This window comes from Pelmatolapia mariae, unplaced genomic scaffold (assembly GCF_036321145.2).
Source record: "Pelmatolapia mariae isolate MD_Pm_ZW unplaced genomic scaffold, Pm_UMD_F_2 NODE_ptg000123l+_length_129325_cov_1, whole genome shotgun sequence".
Classification (NCBI taxonomy): domain Eukaryota; kingdom Metazoa; phylum Chordata; class Actinopteri; order Cichliformes; family Cichlidae; genus Pelmatolapia; species Pelmatolapia mariae.
In genome coordinates this window covers 49,216-64,114 of record NW_027051833.1, presented here as the reverse complement: position 1 = coordinate 64,114, position 14,899 = coordinate 49,216, and the positions used below count along the sequence as shown (strand labels likewise).

Sequence of the window (14,899 nt, the reverse complement as noted above, 5' to 3'; positions counted from 1 at the left end):
AGCAAACTTACAAACAATCATTATGAACATCCAACTTCAATTTAAGCAGAGTCTCATTTGTTTTTCCTCTTCTTTGCCCTCCTTTTCCAGGTGTTTGTAAATTTTGCCAAGGACCAAAGTGACGAGGACCACTTGAAAGACGTCCATCTGAGCAAGCGGGACGCTGTTGTAGTGGACATTTCCCAGCTGAACTCTTTTCTCACAGACAACAAGACCAGGGAGAGCTGTGTCTGATTCCACAACATACCATCTGTGGGAGTTGCAATGCTTCGCCCACCCTCCCCACGACCGAGAAAAGATGGACCACTAAACTCTGGGGAGACAGACTGCGTTCATTTTTTTTTCTACTTTTTAGTCTTTTTCAATTGTCATCATTTCTCAGTGGACCTGCATTTCAATGCACAGCCTCTTGAAAAGGCAGAGACTGCAGGTATTGTGACAGACACTGAAATAATGAAAGCTCAATGCAAATCAATGCAAGAAATATATATATAATTATGTTTAAGATGACGAGATATTTCTGTGAGGGTAGGAGACAGGTGCTTCTCCTTCACTAGATTGACAGAAAGAAAGGAAAGACTCAGAACACTTGAAGTGACAGCAGAATTTTAATGCTGTATTAGACTGGAAAGCATGTGTAGCCTAGCTACCCACTCAATGGGCAAGACCCAGGGGACGGCAGAAGATCTCTCAGTTTTAAACCCCTTTCCTAAAGTAGTTAGCTGTGGTCAGTGAGGGTGTTTATACATTTGCCTGTATGGAGAAATCAGGATGATATAAAAAAACAAATTTGGATCAGTCACTGCCAGCTGTTAAATCTGTTCAACCTTTTTAACCTGGTTAAAAACAGACTGACTGCTTTTTTATTCAGGGTCAAATCTTTCTAGATTTCTTTTCATTACCAAGCGCAGTTTGGGGGATTTTTTTCTATTGCAAATGATGGTTAAAAAAAAAAGCTTTTACAATCCACTTTCAGTCACAAATGTGCAATCATCAGCATAGTAATTTTTACTAATTACATTTTTAAAGGTAATTTAATTCCTCCAGACAAACATAACCTTGACAGTTACTTTTCTTCGAATAACAATTAAGAACTGCTAACCAAGTTGTTTTGTTTTTATTTGTCGTACTTGGTGTCCTTGACATTGTCCAGCATAGTGCCTAAACTGGTGGAGACAGAAATTTGAGCACTCCATTAAAACAACAATGTATGTAGGCTGCCAAGGAATGTATAAGACAGATACCAACATGCATCAAAGCACAAAAAAAGCCCAATTTTTTGTGTGTGTATAGAGAAACTTGACTGTTTTGTTTTAAAGTGTGTCCTTCATCGTGAAAAAACAACAACAACAAAAAAAAAAAATCTTGTGGTTCTTTGTTATATGCACAAGATGTACAGTCTGCTATGCTGGCTTGTTGTTACTCACTCTGTCCTGTTCGGACAAAGGAGGGCTAAGGATTACTGAAGAATTTTTGAAAGTCAAATGGAAATATATAGTGCATGCTTTCCAATGGGCCACACACCTGGACTGTCAGGCCTTTTTTCTGTGTACCAAAGCATGCCGCCAGATCTGAGTGTGACCAGGATATGCTTTTATAAACATCAGTGCGAGGGTACCACGGAAGCTCTTCAGACCTGAGCCAGTGCCGATGTGGATATTATGTACAGTAGCAATTTTGTGACGTCAAGTCGAAAAAAAAGATGTTACCAGTGGAGTGAACAAACAGTATCTGTGCCAAATGAAGATGAATATGTATCCTTAACCAACCAGCATAATCTGGAGGAGGCAAATGTTTTTTAAAGTTTGTGTTGTGCTTTTATCCATCAGCTCAGTCAAAATCCTCCTATTCTCATTGTCAACAGCGTGAAACAAACTTGTGCTCTCATTCAGTCTTATTTAGACTGCAAGTTCTTTCTATCCTCTGGTCATGTTGCCAAATTCTACTCTGTCCACGTCCATAAACTGCCACACTGAAGGTATCTGTGCTGTCAGTAGCTCTAATATAGGACAAGCTGTTGAGATATTTTGTTTATAAGAGCTAGTCAGTAAGCCAGGCTAAAATCGAGGACCATGTCAATTAATATTTTTGCTTGTAATGCTTTATAGCTCAGAAGTCCAATCCAGGGTTTAAAGTGATAACAGGTGCTCTGTTTCATGCGGAATCTTGGAAGGGGTTTCCAATATCTCGGGGATAACTGCTCTGGGGCTGACTCTGTTACCAACACCAAGGGTCTGATCCCCATCCCACCAAACCCCTGTTTTAAATTTGAGCACTTTATAGGTTTAATATAGTCTTTTATTTCAACTATTTTAAAGTGGAAATCATGGCAAAAGAGACATGTAAAAACAAACCTCTGCACTGGAATATAGACAAAACAAAGTTAATCCACTGCATAAAAGGATTTGTTTGAAACTTGAAATAGAGAACAAAGGCTTACATGTGATCGAGAGAAATGAGTGAAATAGTGAAAAGCAGAGATAGTAGCAAGTTAACGAGAGAGCGAGACAGTACCTAGGTAGGGATTTTTCTCTTCTCATGCTCAATATTATTATTTGTTTACATTTTTAAGTATTATGGCCGTTTGTGTTTGTTACCCATTGTGTATAGTTATTCTTTACATTAATAAATTCATACATTTTCAAAAAAAAAGACTCACGATGTGATTACTTTGACTTTGCTTTCACAGTACCTGTGTGCTAGATTAAAAAAAGAAAAAAAAGGGTGGCTTGTCACATGGAAGTTTGTAGCTACTGGATGAACAAAAGATCAGTTTATGTTTGGGTGTGTGGGTTAATGTGTGCTGGTGACTAAGTTTCTAGAGATTTCATGCGTCTGTGTGTCTATTTTCATCTGCTGTGTTCCCACACACATATACACACCCACCACACACACATTTTATTTGCCTTTAAAAAGAGAAGCATACTCACGGGTTCCTGTCACTCTGAGTTATTCATCCACCAACATCATGACCGGGAGAGTTGTTTTTCTGGGACTTCTGCTCATCTGTGTGAATGCAGGTAACAAAGAAAAACCCTCTATTCTAAACAAACAATCATTCTTCTGTATGTGGGGTGCTATTAAATGAAATTATATTTGTGTTAGATCGGGGTTAGTTTGGGGAGCAGCTGCAGTTATAGAAGCACACTGACATAATGAAGTTTTATTGTTTTACAGCATGGAGTTGAAGGGTTTATGCACTTCAACACTGATCACCAAAAACAACAGTCACAGAAAAAATATCTCTGTAAACTATAATTAAGTTGACTTCATTATAAATAGGAAATACAGAATACTTAGTTACATATGCATACGCATTTTGCAATATGGGGCTGTTATGTCAGGTGTGTCAGTTTTACTTTAGTTATTAAATTCTATGCACTCATACACTTAGTGAACATTTTACATATTAACAATACAGTAGTAGCAGTTTCTCATTCTAGTGCACAGTTTGAGTCAGTGTAGTTACTTCTTTGAAGGCCAAATTATTTTTTTGGCCTTTTTTTATTTCTTGACTATTATATGAACTATTTTTAATATAATTTTTAAAGTTTTCTTTGTTTTTTTAAGGTGCAGAAGAGAGGTCTGGACTCATGCGAAAGGTGACATATTTTTAAATAGAAACTTCTCCCTTTACTGTACTTGTACTAGAAGGTATATTTGAGTACTTTCAGGGATTGGATTTGTTTAATTGAAGCTACAGCTTTCTTGCTGAAATGTTGTTAGTATAATTGTATCTGTTATAGAATATAAATGACAAATGTTTACCTTTCTGCCAGCCTACTTGTCCTGACACAGCAGAGATTGTGGCGTGTCCTTTGAACCTCTCTCCTGTATGTGGCAGCGATGGAAACACTTACGCAAATGAGTGTCAGCTGTGTGCCCAGAGACAGTGAGTACACACAGCTGCTCTACACTCCCAGTATTCACACATTACTTCAACATCACCCAAGCCTGCATTAAGGAGGATATAATACTTGCACATCCCTCTGGTTGTAAAAAATAAATAAATAAAAAATTAGACAAATAATTGCTTCATGATCAAATAATGAAGCTTTCCAGTTCAGTCTTGATTCATTTTTACGAGTAATAAGCATGTAGATGTTAGTGATTTTTTAGGAAAGTAATAGTTATATCATGGGAAATTATAAAGTTCTACATTTGAACAGGTAATTTAGCAGCAATGCTCTTATTCAATATTGCCAAAAATACTGACAAAACTATAGAAGATAGGATTAAGATAAGATAAAATCCTTACATAGGAAATATTGTGAGTCTGAGTAAAATAAATAAAGTCAATGCTACGGTAATGTGAGGGTTTTTTTGTTTTTTTTTATCAGATAATGATTAAAATAAAACATTATCTTAGCTTATATAGGCTTGAATAGTCTCTGTTTCTCCCTCTTTCTGTTTGTTCATGACCCGGTAACTCCTGACACATTTTATCTCTGTTCACAGATGAAATATGACCTGTGGTTAACATGACCTCATTTTCAATCTTTATCATATGTTAAACTAAAAGTCATCTGACAGAAATCATCCCAGTCATGTCATTATTGTTTTCTTATCAGATCAACGAAGATGGACATTATGATTGTCAAAGAGCAGAGCTGCTGACCGCCACACCTGATGATGTCACTGTCAAGGGCCCAATCAGAATCAAGTGAAATGATGACTAGATTCCAACTGTTTTAAATACTTACCGCAATCAATAAATATCATTCAACAGTGTGCTTGGGGTATTTTCTTTTGTTATCCACCAAATTCACATTTCACCAAAGCAGACAATAATAAGGAGGGCGAAACAGAGGAAAGATTGAACAAATGTTTCAGTGAAGACAATGCTGAATAGAAGAAAGAAAGAAGAGATTTTTTTTATTTAGAGACAGGAATCAGTGTAACATTCCTTTGTAAAGTGAAGTCACAAGGTGAATGAACACTTGGTTATCTAACTGGGTGAGCTAACTGTTTACACTCCTTTCACTGAGTAACACAGTGGTCGATAGTGTATGTGTGTGGCAGAAAGAGTGACAGAAAGAGGAAGGACTGGACAGACAAAGAGCGAGAGCAAACGAAAAAAGAAAAAACACAGAGGACAGTAAAACAGCAGAGTTATAAAAGTGTTGAGTCCTGAGGTCAAAGGTCAACTTCATATTAGTCACATGACTAAAACCAGGAAAAGGAGAAGTGGGATCACTCCACAGCCTGCTTTATCTTTACAGCACAGCAGAAACAAAGCTTTCTGGACAGTAATGAACCAACTTATCGAAAGATGATTAGAAACTTGCTGGAACATGAGTGAGTACAAACTTTAAAACACTAAATGTTAAATGTGTTACATTACAGATCTTTACTTTGCTATAATCAGCTGTATATTGTTGTCGCCGTTCGAGTTTACAAACTGATTCTAGGAGTTTGAAACAAAGACACAGGGACAGAACTTGAACTGACTTTATCAGTGCTCTATGAACCCTTTTTATTAAAGGCTCTTTTATCTCTATCTGATTTAGTAAGTAAAGCTTTGGTAAGGTTTTGCAAGGCTTATTCCACTCAGATCAGCACTTTAGTTTAAATAGGCTCTGTCCTGTTGGTGTCTTTTTAGTCTATCAAGTTAATTTGTACTCATCAGAACAAAAGGGAACAAACTAGGTGTTCCTTATTTTGTCATGTGTTACAGTGCATTATGTTACATTGTGTTCATAGTATCGTTGTTTCTCCAGGGTATCCCTGGATGAGGATTGTCACCAAAGAGTGTCTGTGGACCTAATCTTGCATCTCTCACTCATACCAGCAGTAAGCTATTCTTTCATTAAAACTGCATCTTAGACATGGTGAAAAAGTTATGCACAAAATGATTTTCAGGAAAAATGGTTTGCACTCTGCACTGTTACCTCAGCACCAATAGGGATCCACTACAACACTGCCTATATTAAGACCATATTAATAATGCAGAGTTTCAGAAACTCCCTTAATAATTGAAATTTGTTTTGTATTTGAGCAACTCAAGTATGTAGTGTCCCAACTTAATTTCAGCCAGGCCTATTTTATTCAAAAGATGTCTATTATCCGTAGTGGGGTTTTTTTTTTTATCACTAACTTTTTTTGTAGAGAATTGAAAAACATTTATAACACAAGTAATGTGTTAAATGACTACGTTATCCCCAAAAAATATATATATATTATATTTACTATTCCACCCAACAGTGGCCAGAAATACAAGCCAAAAAATGTCACCTAACTCAAGAAATGAACAAGTGTTGTGTGTGCACATAAGAAAAAACTTAGCACTCTAACTTTAAATGGTAACTTTAGTCACTTTTACTGAAGACAACATTAAAAAAATAAAAGACTGGGGTGACTCTACACTTTTGCATAGTATTGTGTAACCAAGGATTACGAGTAGCACTAGCGCAGTGCTACTGGGAATGCAGGGTAACAGCATAGCAACATACAAAGAAAAATGCTGCCACAATAAGTGAGCAGCACTGACTGGTGCAGCAATATATAAGGATCAAATAAAGCCTTTATAAGAGATCCATATGCTCACCCTATTTCCTTGTTCACACAGTTGTGATGCGAACATGACATTATTATTTATTATAGTATTTATGATGTGATTGTCAGGGCTCTGTGTGCAGGCGGATGGAGAGGAGGATCCAAATGCGAGACTCGGACACTGAATACAACTCAAAACCTCAGCTTTATTGCTGGTACGAAAACAAAACATGAAGTGACCACTGAATATGGAGAACAGAAACACACAGGCATAATCTGATAGTACGACGCGACACCGAGCACGGGAAAACACAGGGCTTATATACACAGGGTGGTAATCAGGGAATGGGGAACAGGAGGGAGACACAGCTGGGAGAGATCAGGGCTAACAAGACAGGGGGAGCAAAGCTGCATAGACTTTCACAATAAAACAGGAAACAAGAAACCACTAAACAAGGACACAGACTCGACGCTGAGAGACAGACAGAATATAACACAAAACAGAGAAGACAGTGACTAGAACTAAAGGCCAGAACACCGAATAGAGTAAAGAGAACAAAACCCAGAATAATCCTAAATACCAAATCAACCCAGCACAACTCAAAAACCCAAGCAAATCATAATCCAGAGAAATACCAAACATAAGAACTAATCTCTTAACAAGAATAACTGAAACATAGATTATCATAATAAGCAATAAAGCACCAGAGAAACAAAAAACAATCCATAATGCAAAAATAAACCAAAACATAAGAAACTCAAAATGCTGAGTCACAATGACCCAGAACCGTGACAGTGATATCTTTTCATCCAGGTGTTGATTGCAGGGGTGCTGTCATTCCTTCAGAAACGAGCCCAGAGGCTGGCCATTGACGACAGACTGCCTTTCCTAGATCGACGTTTTGCTATAGTTGTGTAAGTCAACAGGAGTAGTAACATCAGATGGGTCCTCAAGTCAGTGTCTTATCTTTTATTATACAATAAAACGAGATGTAAATATCAGTCATAAGTTTGTAGTTTTAAACTAATGTATTAGTGTAAAAAGTAATTAATTACGCAATCATCCAGGTAAGGAATTCTCAGAAAGTTGATTTTGTTCTTCGTTTTCGGTGGGAGAAAGTTTTCGTCACTCTCACTCCCATGACTGAAACCAGCAACACTGATGAACAATGGGAACAATTATTCGTCAGCCCATTGTTTGTCAGTAGTGCTAGTTTCAGTCATCATGCAGAACCACTGTTTATAACGTTGGGGAAACCTGCATTCAGCTGAGACCGAAGAAGTCACTTGGATGGGTGACGAAACCGTTGTCCTATTGAAAACGCTACATCCAGATGACCAGAATCAACTTTTTGGGATATCCCCTACTAAGTTTCACTGACATCCTTTAAGAATCATTTACTTGTGTCTATAATGTATGACTACAGCATCACTATGGCTTTTTCTGTACTTATGGTTGTTTTTCTATTAATCATTGTGCCTCAGCCCTTTGGATACTGTAGGCAGCCTCAGTAATCGTTGGTCTTATGGCTTTGCCTTTGGGGCCGTATCAAGCAGCGTCTTGCTCCTGTTCTCTGAAAGCTACGTCCCGTTCACTGTTCCATCCTGGGCCAGAGGTACATTATTATCCTCTTACTTTTTTACTGTAGAGTTTCCAAGAATTGTGTTGACAGATACACTGTTCTGACTGTTATCCTCAGCTTTTGTGTACCTGATTGGAGCTTTAGAAGTGGGCTTGGTGTATTTCCCTTTCTTTGCCTGTCTGTCCACACCATTCAGAATGACAGGGGCAGTGCTGGGAATACTCTACTCTCTATTTTGGTAAATATTCAGACATAGTCTATGTATGCATCTTTTCAACATTATTTAAAGCTTCTCAAAAACTAAAACAAAAATAAACTAATGGTTAATTTAAAAAAGGAACTAAAAACACAAAATAAAATAAAAAAGTTGGAGATTAAATAGATGGATTAACTGGTTGATGTGTGGATGATTTAATTTTATTAACAACCGTATTACACATTTGTGTTTTTATGTTGTAGGATAGGAATTACAGCCTGGGAAACAGTCACTTGTCCCAGTGGTAAGGTAGGAAACCCAGCAATGTACCGTCCATCAAGCTTTCACAATATTTGACCCATGTTAATTAAAAACATTCAACTCTGCTGAACATTTAGCTATGAAGTTGCCTAGTGCATTAAGCTTTGAAGAACACATTTATGATTGTCTGTGTTTATGGTTTTAAAGATACTGGGTAAATACCAGAAGGTGATTTCCCAGTGGCCCCGTATGCTCTCCCTCATCTTCCTCTTCGGGCGATTTATTTACATCCTGGTCAAAGCTATTCGAATACGCCTGCACATGGAACAAGAGGTCAGAAATACCAATACATGGATTGTGATGATTCCTACTAAATACGTGTACAACATAACGTCATTACTGCCATCAAGAATATTATGTTGTTGGTAGCAAATTTGTGTGCATGTGCCCCATTCTGCCTGTAAACACAATAGCTCAAATATTTTTGAATGGATTCTGATAAAACTTTGTAAGGGTGTAGAGTGGGGATGTGTTAACATTACATTAAAATTTGACTTACATTCACCAAGGTCTTCAAGTTGAACTTAATGATCTATTGGTTAAAAATGGACAAAAAGTCTCATTACCTCATCACACAAACTATTATTCTTACCAGTGTAGTTTGTATTTTCAACACACATACACATTTTACTAAAAATAATTACAATAAAAATTATGTCAGGTATTCTCTATTGAAATGGACTTCAGAAGGGCAAACAACAATAGCCTGCAGTACAAACTTCCTTACATTTAAAAAAAAAGAACAAAGAAAACAAAATTGATACATTAAAAATACAAAGATAATAAAATGAATACTACCCAGATAGTAGCTGCCTTGGTTGAAGTCGATGTCAGTTGCTATCTTAATAAAAATAATTTCGTAATAGACTAGAAAGTTACAATTTTTTATGAATATAGTGAATTTTGTCTGAGTATGAATGTCTGAATCTGTTGCCAGGACTCTGCAGAGCTAACTGAGCAACACCAGGTTCAGCATGTTAAGAGACTGCTGCGAAAGACACCCGGACATAGGTAAATACACCCACTCATGTACACGAATGAAATTGGTTTAAGGCTGCCGGCAACCAGCGCCATCTTACCCTTTCTCCCGTACAGACATTACACAGACATCACATGGGGAAGACAGGTCAGAGAGGTAGAACAATGGAGGAGAAAAAAGAACTCCACCCATACTGATACTGAGCTCCTAAAGTGAGATCAGTTTGAGAACAAAATAGAGAACAGAATAGACATCCCCCCTCATTGCATAGACAGCATGCATCTGGGGGGGTGTGTTGTATGTCTGTGTCAGTGTACATGCGTATGCGTGCGTGTGTGTCTGTGTGTCCCGTGTTTAACTAAGAGAAAGTGTCCATACACCGAAAGTCAACAGTCCTTCAGTCGATGCAGGTGGCCTTGAAGGATGTTTTGACCAGAGTCAAAACACGCTCCCGTTATCAGGGAGAAGAATTTGTTGTTCTGGAGCCGCATGAGTGAAGAAGATGGTTGTTTGGGTTAGTGTGAACAACTGCCTTCCAGTTTCGCAGTTGGTCTGCGAAACAAGCTTCTCAGTGGGGTGTCAATTTCGTTAAGGGACCAGTTGATCAAATTCATAATTCTTTAAGTTTTAGAGAATAAGACTGAGAGACTCTCAGAGGGTTAGAGTTAGACTAGACAAAGACATGAGAAGCCAAGCAGGGAAATATTTGAGATTTCCTGAATTTTTATGTATTTTTACAAATCTTCAGGGTATCCTAGTTTCATTCTAATATAAAATGTGACTCAACATTGGATGTTAAGTTTTAATGATTGCATTTTATAGAAACCGAGCTTCAGACTGATTTAAAGTCCAGTCTGGTGTGTTCAAGCCATTTTAAAAGGTTTTAGTATAAAAAATGTGAGAGTTAACAATCCAGCTAATTGAAAATCACACGTGTCACAGTTCTGTAGAGAATTTTCAGTGCTGTTAAAAAAATGCTGCAGCTGCTATTGAACCTAAGAATAGGACAAATTGAAACTTTTAATCCATCTTTGTGTTGCAGTATGCCACTTACCTGGTTCCAAAGGAGAGTTTATGAGTGGGACCCCTACTTCAAGTTTCCCAGCAGAATCATTGGCACTGTTGTAATATCCCTAATAGGCCTATATACGGTACGGAAAAGTATATTTTATGATTTTCTTGAATCGTCTAATTGATTCCCTTTGTTTGGTGTTATTTAAATGATTTATGCTTCTTCTCCTATATTCATTTGTCTTTTCCATTTCTTTAGATGACACTAGCAGACTACAGTGTCAGTAGTTCTACTTTTGACAAAATTGAAACTTGGAAAAATACACTGAAAGATGTGGCTACTGCATGTAACGAGACAGAATCCCTGGGATACATGGTACCACAGCTGGAAGAATTTATCATCGTGGCCAGGAGTAAGTTGTTCCTTCAGACTTTTAGAGGGGGAGCATTTATGAACCATGTGATTAATATCACATATTATGTGTAAAGTGTATATCAGACACATTTTATTTCCTGCTGTTTCGAGAGTTAATATTGCCAGTAGGAATTACCAAATAAACCTGTATTAGAAAATTGAATAATATTTTTGTTAAATATTAGGAACACAATGGCCATTGCCATTTATAAGAATACAAAGTAATATACAGTAATATAAAGTTATGCATGTTTGCATTCATGTTTCTTTGTTTATTTAAGAATCCTGGCTAGCCACTACCATCTTTGCCAGTCTTAACTCTGTTGCCTACACCTTCCATGTTTTGGCATGTTACAGGTAAGAAATTTAAGAAACGGGTATAATGACTGTTAGCTATATTTAGTTTACAGCAAGACTACCATTTCTACTACCAGCAAGCAGACAAACAGATAAATGTAATTTAATGAGCTTACTGTTGCTTTAGGAAACACTTAAGGAGGCTCTGGAAAGGACAGAAAGTCTTTCTTCCTGAGAAGTTTCATAAGCCTAGATCTGCTACGAGTGTGGTAAGCAAAACACTTGGATGCAAACACACATACTGTAGAGCTGAAGTGATTTTAAATTATTGCATTCTTAACAAAGTACACAAAAACGTTTGTGCCATGAATTTTACCAGGCTTCCATTGCAAGATACTCGGGCTGGCAAATCGCTTTCACACTTTGGGGTAAGCTTTTCTTACCGTAAACTTTCAAAACAAGGACAACTGCCCTGATCTAAATAGGACATCCTGTATTAGGACTTGAGAACCAAATCTTAAGAATCATTTTCATACAGTAGCTTTCATCAAAATGCAAATCTATGTAGATGTAATCTATGCCAGTAGATGAAATTAATCACAGAAAAGCTGTCTGACTTATTATACAGGCAGCTATTATAATGAAAATATTTTTACAGTTGTTAATTATTTCTGCTTTTTTTTAGGCTACCTGATTGTCCATTTTGTCCACTTCCTGTTTGCTTTGCTGATTGCTTACGTGGTGGTTCTTCCTATAATGAATGGAAAAGTGCTTAGCATGCTCTCCACACTGGGAACTATATTGTAAGGCTGTTTTTCTTTCCATAACTGTGTTGCTATGATTACATATATAAATTAATGTGCACTCTGGCTGACCTTTAATTTTTTTCCGTGTCTCTTTTAGTCTGACCATCTGCATTGTAATTAGCCTGGTGATTCTTCAAATAATTTTGGTTCAGATCTTCTTCCTTCAGAACAAAATAGATGCCACAGACAAAGAGAAACCTCTAGCCCTCAACAACAGGTAGGTGTATCTCATATAAAGTGTGTTCTTGAGTCACACCAACACTCAGATCTTTCATTTGGCAGCAATTAGTCGTGGTAGAAAAATGCCAAAAGGCTGATGTAATTTCACTAACCCACATTTTAAAAATCCAAAAATCTCTCGTAAATCTCACATACTCAGTAAGTGGCTCATTAGATAGCAGATACAAAATATTTAAAGTAGTATGAAAGCATTATTGGCACTTTTTCAAGGAGATTTGCATATTCACAAGCAACCAGATGACCACCAGAGTCATAAAGAATTATAGTTAATAGTTAATAGATATATATTGATTTCCAATACTAACGTCACTTAACAATTATTTTTCAAATAGTAATAAGACAAAAGGATTTAACTCAAAGCACATTAACTTGAAATCACAATTTCTCCCTTTTTAGGAAGGCATTTCACTGCTTCAACTACTTCTTCTTTTTCTACAACGTGGTTATGGGGATGACCACCTGCATACTGAGGCTTCTTTTAAGCATTGTGGTGGGAACATGGTTGGTGTCTCGCATAGACCGAACTATTATGCAGAGGGGGTATGAGAACATGGATGCTGGTAAGCTTAGATTCAACTAAAAACATATAGTTAAGAAAAAAAGATCACAGCCAAACCTAAACTCTTTGGTATTTTTAATATACTGCAGTAATAATAAGAAATAATTTTATCATTCATATTATTTGATGTCCAGAAGACCGTTTGCCTTCCACATTCAGACGCATCCACGAGATGGCAGCATTTCAATGAGAATTACAAGTTACTTTGTCTCAAGGCAGAATTAAAAAGCAGGCAGGATTGCTGAAATAAATCTAGAAGAGATAATTTCTCCAATCTTCAAGTGGTATCAGTCAAATATTGATAAAAGCTAGTAAAAACAACAACAACAAAAAGATATTATTTCACAAAAAAACATGTAAAATGACAGCTTTGTGCTCATTTGTTCTTATGTTACTGCAATACCCTGTCTGATGGTGTGTGAATTTGTATCTCTGAATACTGATAATTGTATTTCCCATTTTATCCAGGCTACACTACATGGATTGGGATGATCTTTGCTGATCATTATCACAACAACCCAGTCATGGTATCTTTCTGTCAGATGCTGGTGTCAAGTAAGCTGCAGAGACACAATTCATCTGCTTACTCCACATTCGACAATAATGTGTCAGGTCAGTGGTGTGTCTGTGTGTCTCTTCCATTTATAGACACCTTTATACTGCTTTGACCTTTCTGTCATCTAATCTTTCTTAAACTTCTGTTTTATTATCACTTTCCGTTTGTTCAGAACCCCCTGTGAACAGTCGGACCAGGAGGCGTTGGGCTTTGCTTTACACATTACTAAGGAACCCTCCCCTGATCATGCTAAGAAAGCACCACCTCTCCTCATCATCTCCCCCAGCAGACACAGTGCTGCAGGCTTGGATTTTGGCATCTCAAACACAGAGGCAACAGTTATCGTCAGAGCTGCCACCAGAGATCAAATTGCCACCAGAAGAAGACTGTTAATAACACATTTGATTCTGGTTCTTTAAAAAAATATAAGCTGAAATCCAATGAATGACGAAGACCTTTAATGGAGACTTGTTATAAAGCAGAAGGAAGTTTTTCAGCACTACCATCTGACTAACCTAGATAATCTCACTACCTGTTATGTCACCAGCTGAGAGTGCCATAAATAAGTTTAAAAAAAACTTCACTAATTTGCTAGTTAGTGAATGTACTTCTTTTTAATGTTCTGTGGCCTAGGGTCACAAACTGTATTATGTGTGTTTATTGTTTTCAGGAATACATAGTTTTTACTCAGACTTGGCACAAGAATTCAAACATGAGTTCATGCCATCTCTTTCCCTGACTCAGAATGAAAGCATCTGCTGTGAAGGCAAATTAAAAAATATATAAATGTATAAATGCAGGGATAAACAAACCTTTGTATATTGTCACAACCTCTATAACATCTCGAGTTGGAGGTGGCCATACAGTTACTTGACCTACACTACACAGCTATTGTGCTTGTTATTTTTATTTTTGTCTTGGCAGCATAAAATCTAACTGCTAATAAACACTACTTTTCCTTAAATGTCTGGTTGTGTTTAATAGTGAGCATTCATACAATTTTTATAGTAGTACATATATAGAAAGGCCAGTGTAGGTTGTCAGCTGAAAATAAAATCAAAACACAAATTAATAAAATGATACCAGAAATCCTAGAGTTGATGTTATTTGGATTAATACTTTGAACAATTAATCAAGGATAATGTATACCAGATGCAAAATTACTGGTATATTGTATGAATGATGCAAAACAGCATGCTAATAATAAATTTACAAGAAACATTTGCTTTGAGAATAGTGAAAATAGTCTTTTTCTGCGATAAAACTTTAAATTTTCCACAACACTTAAAAGCAGCTTTTCGCAAAAATTGATTGAACCTTTTTTGTGTGATGTAAGAAAATATGTGTTAGCTAGTTAAATGTTTACGAGACAAATAAAAAAAAGCGACGTAATGTTTAAACGTATATGAGGCGGTTCAAAATCGCGCTATTCAGGATAATT

The 14,899-nt window shown here is 36.8% G+C and overlaps 2 protein-coding genes and 1 pseudogene across 3 annotated transcripts; all 3 read left to right on the top strand.

Moving 5' to 3' along the window:
* The window catches only part of LOC134622663 (phospholipid-transporting ATPase ABCA1-like), a 35,486-nt pseudogene extending 32,834 nt beyond the window's left edge, over positions 1-2,652 (top strand).
* Positions 2,653-2,956: 304 nt separating this feature from the next.
* Positions 2,957-4,703, top strand: LOC134622668 (probable pancreatic secretory proteinase inhibitor). 2 transcript variants are annotated; one of them, XM_063468057.1, is made up of 4 exons: positions 2,957-3,020; positions 3,571-3,602; positions 3,780-3,892; positions 4,572-4,703. In XM_063468057.1, exons 1-4 carry the CDS (start codon positions 2,969-2,971, stop codon positions 4,615-4,617), a joined length of 243 nt encoding a protein of 80 aa, XP_063324127.1. In that variant the 5' UTR covers positions 2,957-2,968; the 3' UTR covers positions 4,618-4,703. The 2 variants fall into 2 exon arrangements, with proteins under 2 accessions (XP_063324127.1, XP_063324128.1); XM_063468058.1 differs by having other exon boundaries at positions 2,961-3,020; positions 3,577-3,602.
* A 569-nt stretch (positions 4,704-5,272) lies between these two features.
* On the top strand, positions 5,273-13,986 carry LOC134622670 (stimulated by retinoic acid gene 6 protein-like). Its single transcript, XM_063468060.1, has 18 exons — positions 5,273-5,298; positions 5,721-5,793; positions 7,310-7,410; positions 7,981-8,111; positions 8,196-8,316; positions 8,538-8,583; positions 8,743-8,868; positions 9,533-9,606; positions 10,617-10,725; positions 10,845-10,998; positions 11,282-11,357; positions 11,485-11,566; positions 11,677-11,725; positions 11,983-12,100; positions 12,201-12,320; positions 12,740-12,903; positions 13,371-13,514; positions 13,631-13,986. Exons 1-18 carry the CDS (start codon positions 5,273-5,275, stop codon positions 13,849-13,851), a joined length of 1,935 nt encoding a protein of 644 aa, XP_063324130.1. The 3' UTR covers positions 13,852-13,986.
* Positions 13,987-14,899: the final 913 nt, after the last annotated feature.

Coding starts and splice junctions, on each gene's coding strand:
- LOC134622668 (XM_063468057.1), top strand. CDS start 2,969: ATGACCGGGAGAGTTGTTTTTCTGGGACTTCTGCTCATCTGTGTGAAT. Junction 3,021..3,570: donor GCTCATCTGTGTGAATGCAG/GTAACAAAGAAA, acceptor TGTTTTTTTAAG/GTGCAGAAGAGAGGTCTGGA. Junction 3,893..4,571: donor CAGCTGTGTGCCCAGAGACA/GTGAGTACACAC, acceptor TTTTCTTATCAG/ATCAACGAAGATGGACATTA.
- LOC134622670 (XM_063468060.1), top strand. CDS start 5,273: ATGATTAGAAACTTGCTGGAACATGA. Junction 7,411..7,980: donor CGACGTTTTGCTATAGTTGT/GTAAGTCAACAG, acceptor ATTGTGCCTCAG/CCCTTTGGATACTGTAGGCA. Junction 12,321..12,739: donor CCTCTAGCCCTCAACAACAG/GTAGGTGTATCT, acceptor CTCCCTTTTTAG/GAAGGCATTTCACTGCTTCA.